The 13382-nt window shown below is 40.3% G+C and overlaps 1 protein-coding gene across 1 annotated transcript in view; it reads left to right on the top strand.

Moving 5' to 3' along the window:
- The first annotated feature begins 6123 nt into the window (after window positions 1–6123).
- The window catches only part of NUBPL (NUBP iron-sulfur cluster assembly factor, mitochondrial), a 247923-nt gene continuing 240664 nt past the window's right edge, over window positions 6124–13382 (top strand). The window contains exons 1-3 of the mRNA XM_075530761.1: window positions 6124–6240; window positions 6766–6913; window positions 12490–12524. Of these exons, the coding sequence (XP_075386876.1) occupies window positions 6163–6240; window positions 6766–6913; window positions 12490–12524 (261 nt within the window). The 5' untranslated portion in view covers window positions 6124–6162. The remainder of the gene's footprint in view (window positions 6241–6765; window positions 6914–12489; window positions 12525–13382) is intronic.

Below are 13382 nucleotides of genomic sequence, written 5' to 3'. Positions count from 1 at the left end.
AAATGTCAAATCACCCCTGATTTATCCAGGTTTCAAAGTTGGCATTTAGAGCCTTCCTGCCACATCCTAGAAATGGATTTTTGGTTACTTCAAAAGCATATTCTCAGAAGCTTATCCTGTGTGTGTGTGTGCACGTGCACATACACATATTTAACATTTTAATTCTCTACTATAAGAATGGAAGGCTTTATCAACAATTTATGTGAAGTCCCTGGGTAATTCAAACAGTTATATACTGGGCTTCTAACCAAAAGGTTGATGTTTGTACTCATCCAGAGGAATCTCAGAGGAAAGGCTTATCTATCTGTTTCCCAAAGGTCACAGTCATGAAAACCCTTTGGAGTGTAGTCATATTCTGAACACATAAGGTTGCCCTGAGTAGGAGCTGAATCAATGACAACTGGTTAGTTTACATGAGTTTACAATCTTTGATATGAGAATGCCCACCATCATCTTACACCAGCTTTGTCACAGAGAGGCGGGTTCATTGAGAAGCTATTCTCCTAACTTGAGCAAATGCTCTAGCTTCATATGCAAATTAGCATTAGCTACAGGAGACAACAAGTCACAGTGTGAGTCAGAATAAAATTAATAGGGTTGTTTTTCAGACAGATGAGTCAGGGTTTTCTTTCTAGTAAGCCCTTAGGACAGGGTAAGGGAGTCCCTAGAGACTTAATGGTTTACATGTTGGGCTGAAAACCTCTAGGGTCAGCAGATTGAATCCACTTAGCTGCTATGTGGGAGAAAGATGAGGCTGTCTGCATTTGTGCAATCTTGAAAATCAATAGTGACAGAACATTGAGTTGCAATCAACTCAATGGCAGTGGGCTTGATAGGACAAGATGAGAAGCTCAATAAAAAAAATAACCTTAGCCACCAAGCCCTGAGGACGATATTCCTGCTCAGAGCAGCCAAATGCAGAGAGAGAGGACCACAGGGCTAGCCCCACTATAAGACATAATGTCCCTCACTGACCCATAGCACTACAGGAGATAACAACGGAGACACAGTGTGGGAATTGTACCCTATCATACCCCACCACACTGAGGCAAACACTAAGGGTGGGCAACAGAACAGCAAGGGGAGCTGAGCAATGAAGTCCCCAGGAATACTAGAAATAGACTTTGAGGCCAGGACATGGCACCCCATCAGACTCACTCCTAAAGGTCAACAAACAGACCTGGAACCATTTCTTGTTTTTGTGCATATTATTATCTCTGCATGTCTATCTATATAAGATAGGAAGGATAAACAATCTGGAGGAGGAGCCAATGGGATGGATGGTTGGGGTAGGGGTGAAGTGGGGTGGAAACATGGGAGAGGGAGTGGGGAAAGGAAGTGGTTTTAACAAACCCAGGGACAAGGGAACAACAAATGATCTAAAATCAATGGTGAGGAGGACATAGAATGCCTGGTGGGGTTCAGTCAAGAGCAATGTAGCCGAGGAATTACTGAAACACAAATGAAAGTCAAACATGATAGTGGGACAGGAGGAAAGTAAAAGAAATAGAGGAAAGAACTAGAAGGCAAAGGGCATTTATAGAGGTCTAAATATAGGCATGTACATATGCAAATATATTTATATATGACAATGGGGAAATAGATGTATGTGCATATATATAGGTTTAGTATTAAGGTAGCAGATGGATATTGGGCCACTACTCACGTACTCTCTCAATGCAAGATCACTTTGTTCTATTCACCTGGCATTCTATGATGCTCACCTTCCCAACAGGTTCACTGAAGACAAAGCAGGTGCATAAGCAAATGTGGTGAAGAAAGCTAATGGTGCCCAGCTATCAAAAGATATAGCATCAGGGATCTTAAAGGCTTGAAGAAAAACAATTGGCCATCTAGCTGAAAAGCAACAAAGCCCACATGGAAGAAGCACACTAGCCTTTGTGATCACAAGGTGTTGATAGGATCAGGTATCAGGCATCAAAGACCCAGAACAAAAAGAATCATCTCATTGTGAATGAGGGGGAGTGTGGAGTGGAGACCCAAAGTCCATCCGTAGGCAACTGGATATCCTCTTACAGAAGGGTCGCGGGGAGGTTGATGAACCAGTCAGGGTGCAGTATAACACCGATGAAACATAGAACTTTCCTTTAGTTCTTTAATGTTCCCCCCCCAACTATCATGACCCCAATTCTACCTTACAAATCTGTCTAGACCAGAGCATGTACACAGGTGCAGATAAGAGATGAAAACACAGGGAATTCAGGACAGATAAACCCCTCAGGACCAATATTGAGAGTAGCCAAACCAGGATGGTAAGGGGAAGGTGGAGGGGAGATAGGGGGAATCAATCACAATGATATATCTATAACCCCCTCCAAGCGCGATGGACAACAGAAAAGTGGGTGAAGGGAGGAACAAAATGAGGAGCTGATACCAAGCTGATCACGTAGATAGAAAATGTTTTGAAAATGATGACAACAAATGTGCAAATGCGCTTGACACAATGGATGTGTGTATGGATTGTGAAAAGAGTTTTAGGAGCCACAATAAAACTACTGAAAAAAACTAAAAAAAAAAAAAAAAGAGTTGTAGGAGCCCCAATTAAAAAATAATAACCTTAGACTCTAGGAACAAATATTGCTTCCTCAGTTCTATTCAGTATATTCAACGGAGATAGGAGACAATCTGAAATACCTTATTCTTCCTTAATGAGTTGTGCAAAGAAGAGCCTGTTCTCAGCTGGCAATCTGAGGCTCATGAATAGAAATCTGAACTTTCAGACACTTCCTTTGCATTTGTGAATTTATATCATTTTACTCCATCCCTTGGTTACTAATTGGGTTCAAGGTTGATCATGTACAAAAGTGAGTTGAATTCTTGCTCCAGAGAACTCAAGAAATAAGAAAAATAAAAGACTTTAATGAATCTTAACATGTGACCTGATCAGACTGAAGAAAAACCCTAGGACCGAGAGGAGAATACAGTCAATTGTAAGAGATCATGTGTTCACATTGCATAGGAAGAACAATCACACTGGTTCATAACAGCTTTCCCGGTTCTAGTTTTTCTGTAGTGAAATTCACCTACACTTCCCATTTTAAGCTCCATCAGGTATTATATCTATCCAAAAATGTCTTTATGCCTTAGCTTAGTTTGGGTGGGTTTCTGTATAGTTGTAACTACCGTGAATTATATTTTGTCATTTCATCAAGATTCCCTCCTCACCACCATAATTCCTTGTGCCTCATATAGTCATTTCCTATTTGTTATATTCTGACACAGCAAAGTGTAAGACAAATGAGATTGTTTCTTTCTTTTTGCATTTTCAGAGTCAGAACATTTTGGAAGACTAGCGAGGACTTTGGCAAAGACAATGGATTTGGGAGAACTGCATGATGATAAAAGAAGCAAGTTTCTTGCTGCCATTACTTCGGATTGTGTTTGGCTGCAAGCAACAGAAACTTCACCATTGTCTTCAACAAGTAGGGGTGTATTAGTCTTGTAGGAAGTTCACAGCAGACTAAAATTGGTGGGGAGGTATGTTCAGGTAGACAAATCCAAGTTAGCCTCATAGAATATGCCTTAGCCTGTAAGAGCCAGGGCAATAGCTGAGATGATGGTTCTAAAAAGACTTTGAAATCAGGAATGATGGAAGAGTTGGGATTTCTTTGGATGCTGATATAAAAAAATAAAGAGCTTGAGACTCAAATATTGTGCTGAATAAAGTTAATTTTCCACCATCATCTCTTTTGAGACGGGACAATTGTTCTGTGTTTGGAGCAGTGCTGATTAAAAAATAAACAGCTGGCATTTTAACACTCCTCTGAAGTCTTAATCTGCTCAAAGGCAAACCAAATTAATTTCATTCATTCCACAAGCCTTGTTCTCATGCACTCTATCTCTTGTTTCCCTTTTTAGAAGACATTATTGCTATTTATATAGTTGTTATTGATCGTAAACCTCTCTATGATCAATAATCATCATAACAACCAATGATTATTGAATATGTATAATGTACACTTCTTAAATGTCAACCTGTCAACAACCTCTAAGTGGGTATTATCTACTTTATAGATGAGAATAGTGAAATTTAAAGCTTTTAAGTCAAGCCTTCAACATCTCTCTCAGACTTCTTCAATAACCTGTCTCCTGCTTCCATTTCATTCTTTACCTATCAATCACAATGGCTATTTATAAACTTACAATTAATCATGCTAGTTTTCTGCTGAAAGTCCTTCTGTTTCCCTCAGGATAAAGTCCAATTCCAAAGTCCTTCTGTTTCCCTCAGGATAAAGTCCAATTCTACTCCCCCGCAAACTTCTTTATGTGGCATATAAAAATGTTCATGATTTGACCTTTACTTACCAACCCTTATCCTCAAGTCTTCTAAGTTTTGCACCTCACAGACTATTCTTATATCACACAGATTATTTGTAGTTCGTTCAACAGTTTGTTTCTTACCTAATTTTTCTGGTGGAATCCTCATATCAACCACACTCAGTATTCACTTAGATGCTACCTAACCAGGATCTCGATTGAATTTGTACTCTAGAATAATTCAGTGCGTCCCCTACTCCTAGCACACCATGCTCTACTGATGTCCTTAGTTGATTCTGTCTCTTGTATTGAACTGTAAGGCCCTTGAGGGGAGGTACTATGTAGCAGCAAGGATTGAATATGCTGAGCGTAGGTTTTGCATATAGTAAATTTGCAAGAAATATTTTCAAATGAATGACTCTTCAGTAGAATTCTACAAGACCTTGCAAAGCTACCTGTGAAGAAATAAATAAGTTGCTCTTATTTGGTAAATGGATTAATCTGACAGCCATTTCTCTTCTCCCTAGTTTTCTTGGGATAAAATTTAAAAAAATTGAGAAGAAAAAGCTTAAAAACCAACAAAATTTACTGAGAAAACATTCATAAATTATAGTAAGAAATATAAAAGTTTAAACTAAATGTTTCAAATGTAAAATAGAGATGACTGGAGCAATAAGGATGAATTTTTGGAGAAAAAGCAGGGAATTGAAGATCATTTTTGAAGTGTACTGAAAGGAAGGTACTTTGTTGAAAATATTTAATCCTTACAGTAATTCTTTTAGGTTAGCATATTACTAATATATTAAAGATAAGGAAATTAAAGATCAGATAAAAACAACATAAGCTAAGTAATTATACAACAAATGACCTACAGATAAAAAGAAGCACATGAAAAGAAATTAAAATTAGTCAAGAAAATACCAGGGAGATTATGTGAGGGTAATCTACTCTAAACTCCAAAATGCCCTTTTCCTAAATCTAGTTTTTGTAACAGTTTCTTAGCGTGTCATTAGACCAGATTTTAGTTTGGCTAAACTTTTTTCCCCCTGTTTTCCAGTCTAATAAAACTCTCTTTCAGGGAACAGTCGAAGTTGCAAGCAATGAATACCACCGCAAAATTGTTTTTAGGTGCTATCAGTCGGTTCTGACGTATAGCAACCATACGTACAACAGAATGAAATATGGCCAAGTCCTTAGCCAGACTCACAAGTCCTGTTATGTGGGAAACCCTTGTTCCAGTCACTGTGTCATTCTATCTCCTTGACAGTCTTCCTATTATTAATATCAGATCCCACAGGAAAAAATGAAAACGAAAAGGTAAAATATTCTTCAACCCAAAATTCACTGCCAGACAGTTAATTCTGACTCCAAGGGATCAGAAAGGATGGGTTAGAACTGCCCCTATGTGTGTCCAAGGCTGTATGTAACTCCTTAGGGGGAGTAGAAAGCCTCACTTTTCTGCTGGGGAGCGGTTCTTGGTGGTGTTTAAATGCTAATATTCTGCTCCGTGAGGAAACCTGGAGTCATTTTCAAGTTCGGTGATATCCTAACGTCAAGTCAGGTAAGGACTCGCACGTTCTAAACCTCCAGTTTTCATAAAAGATACCGGTAAGAAGATTCCTAGCCATGAATCTTAAGACTTCTTCAAAGACCACATGAGATGATTCAAGCGAAAAGGCTTCGTAAACACTGGGTGAGACGCTGCAAAGTGCTCGCAGTCGGCATCAACGAGACCACTTCCGATGCAAGGTGGGCTACCGTGCGAGGGAAGCTTTAAGAAGGCGCGTCGCTAGGGAGGGGCAGCCAAGCGTTGCCACGTGACGTCATCACGCAGCGACTCCCGCGACGGCTTCCGGCCCTGGTGTCGGGGCAGTGCGGCGAGCAATGGGGTCTTGGCCGCGTCGGCTGATTTGGGGTGCGGCGTCGCTCGGCGGGCGCGGAGCGCGGGGTGACCGGCGCCAGGTCCGTGTGCTGCGTGGCCGGCCGAGGCGGGCGGGGCCGGGGCGCAGGGGGCCCGGCGCGTGGTGATTTGCCAAGGAGTCGCCGGGGCCCCTTGAGGGTCGCCGTCCCCTGGCTGCTTCCGGAGACCGCCGTGGCTTGGACGTCCCCGCTTTCCCGGCAGGCCCCCCGTAGAGCCCGCCTGAGGGGAAGACCCCGGTGGAGCTGTGTGCACAGCACGTGGCTTTCCTGATTTTGTGTTCTGTGGCAAATAACTTACAGAGAAGGAAAACACGTGGGTGATTTGACAACCTGAAAGGGACCACTTATTGATGCCACCGTGCCCTAGTAGATACATTCCCATCGAAACAGTGTCGGCACCATGCCACCGGTAGCAGGAGGTCATAGTACTAAAAGCTGAATTGGTGGAGATGATTAGGCAAGACAAGAAAATCCTCTTCGTCACAGACCCGAGTTTGTGTTCACTTTGACAGCATGGTAATGTAGACGGCTTATTTAAGACGCGTTATTTTTATTTATCTGTTTTAGTTTTCTGGCGTTGAGAGTGAGACCCTAGAGCAAAGGAGAAAACAAATCATGTCTCGAGGACTTCCAAAGCAGAAACCCATAGAAGGTGTTAATCAAGTGATAGTCGTGGCTTCTGGAAAGGGCGGAGTTGGAAAATCTACTACCGCAGGTATTAATGCTGATTCTCATGAACAACTGCCAGCTTGCAGTGTACCATATTAAAGTTGTGGTTCCTTTTAAAGTGTTGTGCTTGGATTTTGTAATAGCTGGTTTCTGATAGTTGAAGGGTGAGCGCACCAACTTTCTCCACAAGAGAAAGATGCTCCTGTCTGCTTCCGTCAACATTGACAGTTGTGGAAATCCTACTGGGGCAGTTCTACTCTCTGCTGTATGAGGACAGTTGTGTTCCCTGGCAATGGCTTTTCTTTGCTTTTTTTCCTTATGTGTATCAGCAAGTGGTGTGATGACGCACTGCCATTGAGTCAATGCCCCCTGCCCCCAGTGGGTTTCCAAGATATTAACTGTTTTCGGGAGTCAGAAGCCCCGTCTCTGGTGGAGCTGCTGGTGGTTTTGAAACGGCAATCCATGGGGATTGCAGCCCAATGCATAACTATTGCTCCACCAGGACTCCGACTAGGAACTTATATTTTGGGGTTAGACTAAACTAGGTACATAACCAAGTCTTTGACTCCTTAAGGGAGGAAAAGGTGGTCCGGGTTGCCCATCATATTTTCAGTTTACTTAACTATAAAAAGGGAATGACGATAACTTCTATTATGCAGATTAAATGAGATGACAATTTTTAGCCAACAGTCAAGGGTGCGATAATTGGGTGCAGAATGTAGTGGGTGCTTCAGGAAATGTTCATCTTTCTGCTGTCTACATATCATCCTTACTGGATAACTGGCCTATAGCTTTTCATCATCGCTCTAATAGTGTACATAAGCCTTAGAAATAGTTAACTCTTAGCATTGTAATTCTTCTCTTGCATGTGTTAATGCCTGCTCTGAGTCTCTGAAAATACTTCCCATTAAGTAGGTATGTTAATGAGATTTTAGGTTAAAATATTGATATTTAATTAATACAAAACATGCTTTGTGATTCTATTGTGTGAATGCAGAAGACCTTAATTTTAAAATGGATTACTCTCTAAAAGTGTCTGTTTAAAAGTTGGATTATATTTATTTAACCCATCATATGCTTGAAATTCAGAATTGTTTTATAGTTTATAAAAACTAATCAAGTGCCACGCCTTAGGATAAGTAGTTTTCATGCATTATTTAATTTAATCCTTATAACAATTATGAAGTAGGAATTATCTCTTTTATACTAGAAACAGATTATAGGAGTTAAATAATGTGTTGTAAATTGAAGGTGGCAGAGCTGAGATTCGAACTTGCTCTGCCTTGAAAGCTTGTGTTCTTAACTACTTTAAAGGCAACAACCCTGACATCAGTTTTTACAGTCCTCTGTAAGTAAATATGAGCCATAACACCAGGGTTTATTTGTATATCAGTCTTGGAAATGCATTACTTTCTCTTCATATGGAGCATAACCCTATTGCTGGGCTAAAGATGGGAAGGGACAGTGTTTTGTGGACAGACTATTCTCCTCCACTATATCTCTTAGATCAGTGGAGTAGGCAATTTTGCCAACTCATTTTACACCCTTAATCTTTATTCTCTTTGCTTCCCTCTGCACTGTGGTCCAGCCTTTGTGTACGTAGGTATTTGTCAGTTTGACACTTCAAACTTCACACTGTCAGCATTGACTTTTACAGACATATTATTTACATACCATATAATCAGTGTTTTTACTATATTAAAAAAAGAGTTGTGCAATCATCACTATAACTAGTTTTAGAACATTTTCCTTATATTTTTCCTCATTATTATTAGCACCTCATTTCCCACCAACCCCCTCTTCCTTAACCCTTAGAAACTAGTCATCTTGTTACTGTCTCATAGATTTAACTATTCTGGAATTTATATAAAGAAAATTATGCAAAAATTTATGCAACCTCTTCATTAACAATGACCAAATAAAACACAGAAAAAAACCCTCAATTCAAAAGAAAGGGAAAAAAAGCTAGTATTAAAATAGGTGAAAAGGGAAAACCAACCGGAAGATATTAAAATGTAACCTAGGTAAATCTGCATTAATTCACTTTCTGATGCACTCTGCCTGAGGGCCAGGCTATTCATACCCCAGTTCAATGGTCTGAGGAAGTTCAGTGGAGGTTAATCCACATGAATACTTTGCAAATGATTTTGGACTTTCACTGTTATCCATAGCCTTCTGCAAATCGGTGCTCAGAATTTCACTAATACAGTTCCCTTCCTCTGATCTTGGATTTCTTTACTTACAGTCCTTGGATTACTTTCATTAGTGTGCTGCTTATGTCACCTCACTTGGATGGCTGCTTGTTTTTAAAACCTTAGAAACAATTATTTGGATAGCCAGGTACCATCTACTTTCTTCAGTGCACTTTTGCTGTAGCAGCTGTATCTTCAGAGATCACTTCATGAGGCTAAGTAATGGGCAGGGTCACATCATAACAACAGATTGGTCTTAGGTTAGGGTTTATGGTTAGTGTGAACTCAAAATCCATGTATATATTGAAGGCTTATATAGATCCCTGTTTTGCTTCAGTGGCAGTAGTATCAACTTTTTGAGAGATAATGAAAGTAACCTCCATGGGCCTTTGGTAATTCTAAGAATAGTATTGTTAAACTAGCACTTAAAGTACAATCGAGGTAAAGGGAATATTTATATCTGGGAAAGCCTTTAACATATGTACACATATTAAAAAAAGTTGTGTGAATCCTGTTTTAGAAAACAATGTGGGTCAGACACAGGGCACTAAATGACACTGATTCCCTGTGGCAGAGATACGAGGGGGTACCCCCAAACACCTAGAATTGCGCTGGGCAGCTGGAGCTTTCATAGTACATATTTTTCTGCTGGGCGAGCATCAAGCAACTTGTTCTGAATTAGTGCACCCAGTGGCATCACTGGGAAGGTGCTGTGCTTACAGTGAATTTTTTCATAAAAGAAGTTTCCCTCAAACCTCCATTTTGTGTGTGTGTGTGTGTGTGTGTGATAGCTGATTTAAGAGAACAGTGTATGGCTGTAAAAGTTTGTTTCCTTTTCTGGAAAAATACCTGAGAAACTGTTGTGATGTTGAACACAGTTTACAAGGACAGCGCTATGGGAAAAATGCAAGTGTCTGATTGGTTATCTCATTTCAAAAAGGGTGAAATGTTGATCGATGACAAACCTCATTTTGGATGCCTGTCATCTTCCTGAGCAGACAAAAATGTTGACTCATAGTGCATTTGGACCTCATTTCACCAGGTTAGACTGTCAATCAAGCTTTCTATTTAGAGGTTCTGAAAAGATTGCATAACAGTGTGTGACAAAAAAGGCCTGATTTGTGGCAGATGGTGGACTGGTTTTGCCACCACCACAACATACCTGTTCATGCAGCCATCTCAGTGTGCCAGTTTTTGGCAAAAAACAGCATTCCTCTTTTGCCTCGTGCACCTTACTCACCTGACCTTGCTCCACACAACTTCTTTTTGTTTCTGTGAATGAAGAGGGACAAGAAAGGACAGTGATTTGATGATGCAGTAAAGATGAAGAAAAAAATGAGGGAGGTGCTGTCAGCCATCCAAACAGATGAGTTTGAAACATGTTTCCAAGAATGAAATGGCAGATTTGACAAGTGTATTATTATGTGTAGTGGAAAGTCCTTTGAAGATTGTTTTGTAAAAAAATTGAAATACATAGGTTTGAAAACAAATCAATTTTTTGGGGTACCCCCTTGTATGTATGCAGAACCAAGACATCTCTTAAAAAGTTAAGGAAATATGAAGGTAAATATATGGTAGTCTTATTCCAGAAAAACCGTCAAAACTCACTGCCATGGAGGTAATGCCACTTCCTAACAACCCTATAGGACAGGGTAGAACTGCCCCTGTGATTTGCAAGTTTCCAAGACTGTGATTCATAAGTTTCCTATTACTGGGAAAATGCAAACGCAAGAGGTTTGAAGCACAGTTCAGTGCCTGACTTCCTAAGCCATACTCCTGAGGTGGCTGTCCGCCTGCTCTTCCTCCACGAGGGTGTTATAACTTTTACGTCCAACGGAGTGTATCAGTTCCTTTGCGATGCAACACGTGTCTGTGAGGTAATGTTCTCCTAGTGCAGAGGTTCTCAAACTGTGGGTCACAACCCCTGTGGGCTTTGAATGACGCTTTCACATGTGTTTTCCGATGGTCTTAGGAATCGAGACACCACTCCTCTGTCTCCAGGCGGGTCCGCCCACAAGCAGATACGCCCACATACGAGTACCCAGCGTGAAGACAGTTACCCATGCTCTACCATGCTTCAAGACAAAATTTCATTTATTTGTAATTAGAAATAAATATTTAACAATATATAATTACATATTGTTTTTGTGATTAATCACTATGCTTTAATTATGTTCAATTTGTAACAATGAAAAGACATCCTGCATATCAGATGTTTACATTATGATTCATAACAGTAGCAAAATTGCATTTATGAAGTAGCAACGAAAATAATTTTATGTTTGGGGTCACCACAACATGAACTGTATGAAAGGGTAGCGGCGTTAGGAAGGTGGAGAACCATCGTCTTGGTGGGTTTTCCTACTTGGGTCCTGATGTGGTCCATGTAGTACAGCTCAAGAAGACAATCTAAAATCCAGGTAGCCTTTAACCTGAGGCCTAGGTCAGCAAGTGCTGAGAAGAAACTTGGTTGAAACTGCATGATTAGCTGTATAGTACAGAGCAGATTCTCCTCCGCGGGGGTCTGTCAAAGCAATGTCAAGAGTCCCCCCACCAAGAATATGAAACGGGTCTTCCCCAGGAGAAGCTGCCCTCTTCCCCCAACTGAGCAGAAGTGAAAACACTGTGGAGAGAGGCACATTCCTTGACCCACTTTTTGGTTGTGAATCTCCCCTGGAATGCACTGAACACTGTAAGAGTATCCACCCAATTGAGTGACTTTAGGGCATTATGGTACGTCATGGGCCGTGCGTGCTCTCCCACCCCTCCCTAATGAGAAAGTGTCCCTAGGTGAGGTGAGGCTGCCCCTGGAGATGTGGTCGTTATTATGTACAAGTAAGGGAGTCATAATAGGTTACAAGTGTTAAGACGGTCATACTGCACCTAACAGGCCAGGTTGATCGACTGCATGACACGAGAGCCACTGCCTGTCCTTGTCCTGGTGTTTGTCCTTATAGCAGTGCTCTCAGACAGTATTTGTCTGTTTGCGATTGATTGACCAGCCTGGCTCAGCATAGGGTTGTCTAGGTCCAACAATGTTGTCAGGTGCTTCATGCTTTTGCCATTGTTTTCTTAACTCAGCACTGATTTTGAAAAGATGATAGGACACAAACCATTTTTATTTATTGACAGATCTCTAGTTATTCTGTGGAACATTAAAAAATATCTCATTAAAATAAAAAAATTAATGGATGATATGAACAAAATTGTAGCAAATTATAAATAGGTTAATTAAAACGCCAACTTAAGACAGACCTTTATTACTTATGTTGTATTATTTTGAAATTTTTTTCACTTGCTGGATTCTTTTTATTTCCATATTTACAAGTAAGGAAGATACATGAAAATTTTTGTGCTTTGGTTATTATATAGAAAATGAATTTTAATAGAAGAACAGTTACTAAATGTAATTGTTTTTTGTTTCTTACAGTGAATCTTGCACTTGCACTAGCAGCAAATGATTCGGTAGGTATTTATTAATAGATAATGATTTAAAGCATATTGCTATTTTCATTTATCTGTCAATAGCTGTGTTGTATAGCTCTAGTCATTGCATACCTCAAAATGCTGTCATTAATACTGCTTATGTTTATTCTTAATTATGCATTTAAATGTTGATCATGCATTGTTTACTAGATAATTCCAAACAAAACTTTGGTTTTCTTGAGTAGAAGTCATGTGCTAAAACAGTTCTCTCCAATCCTGGTTTATATTCTAGATTAAGGTTTTTTGTTTTTTTAAATAAATCATCTAATTGGGAGCTCTTACAGCTTTTATAACAATCCACACGTCAATTGTATCAAGTACATTTGTACATATGTTGCCATCATCATTTTCAAAACATTTTCTTTCTAGTTGTGCCCTTGGTATCAGCTCCTCTTTTTTCCCTCCTTTCCCATCCTCCCACCCTCCCACCTTCGGATCCCTTGATAAATTATAAATTATTATTATTTTGATATCTTACACTCTCTGCAGCTTCCCTTCACCCACGTTTCTGTTGTTCATCCCCCCCTGTGTGTGTGTGTGTTTTATGTTGATTATTGCGATGAGTTGCCCCTTTCTCCTTCTCCCCCCATGGTATTGCCACTCCCATTACTGTCCCTGAGGGGTTTATCTGCCCTGGATTCTGTGTGTTGAGAGCTCTTATTTGTACCAGTGAACATACTCTGGTCTAGCTGGATTTGTAAGGTAGAACTGGGGTCATGATAGTAAGGGTGGGCGGTTGGGGGTGTGGGCATGCCCTTGTATTTGTTGGCTATCCCCTCCATATCTCCCATCTTCTCCTCTCCCATGTCCCCCTGAGCTGTGGGTCCCATTATTTTC

Source organism: Tenrec ecaudatus, chromosome 14 (genome assembly GCF_050624435.1).
Source record: "Tenrec ecaudatus isolate mTenEca1 chromosome 14, mTenEca1.hap1, whole genome shotgun sequence".
In the NCBI taxonomy this organism is placed as follows: domain Eukaryota; kingdom Metazoa; phylum Chordata; class Mammalia; order Afrosoricida; family Tenrecidae; genus Tenrec; species Tenrec ecaudatus.
The sequence above is the reverse complement of the archived record's forward strand: the minus strand, read 5'-3'. Positions and strand labels throughout refer to the sequence as shown.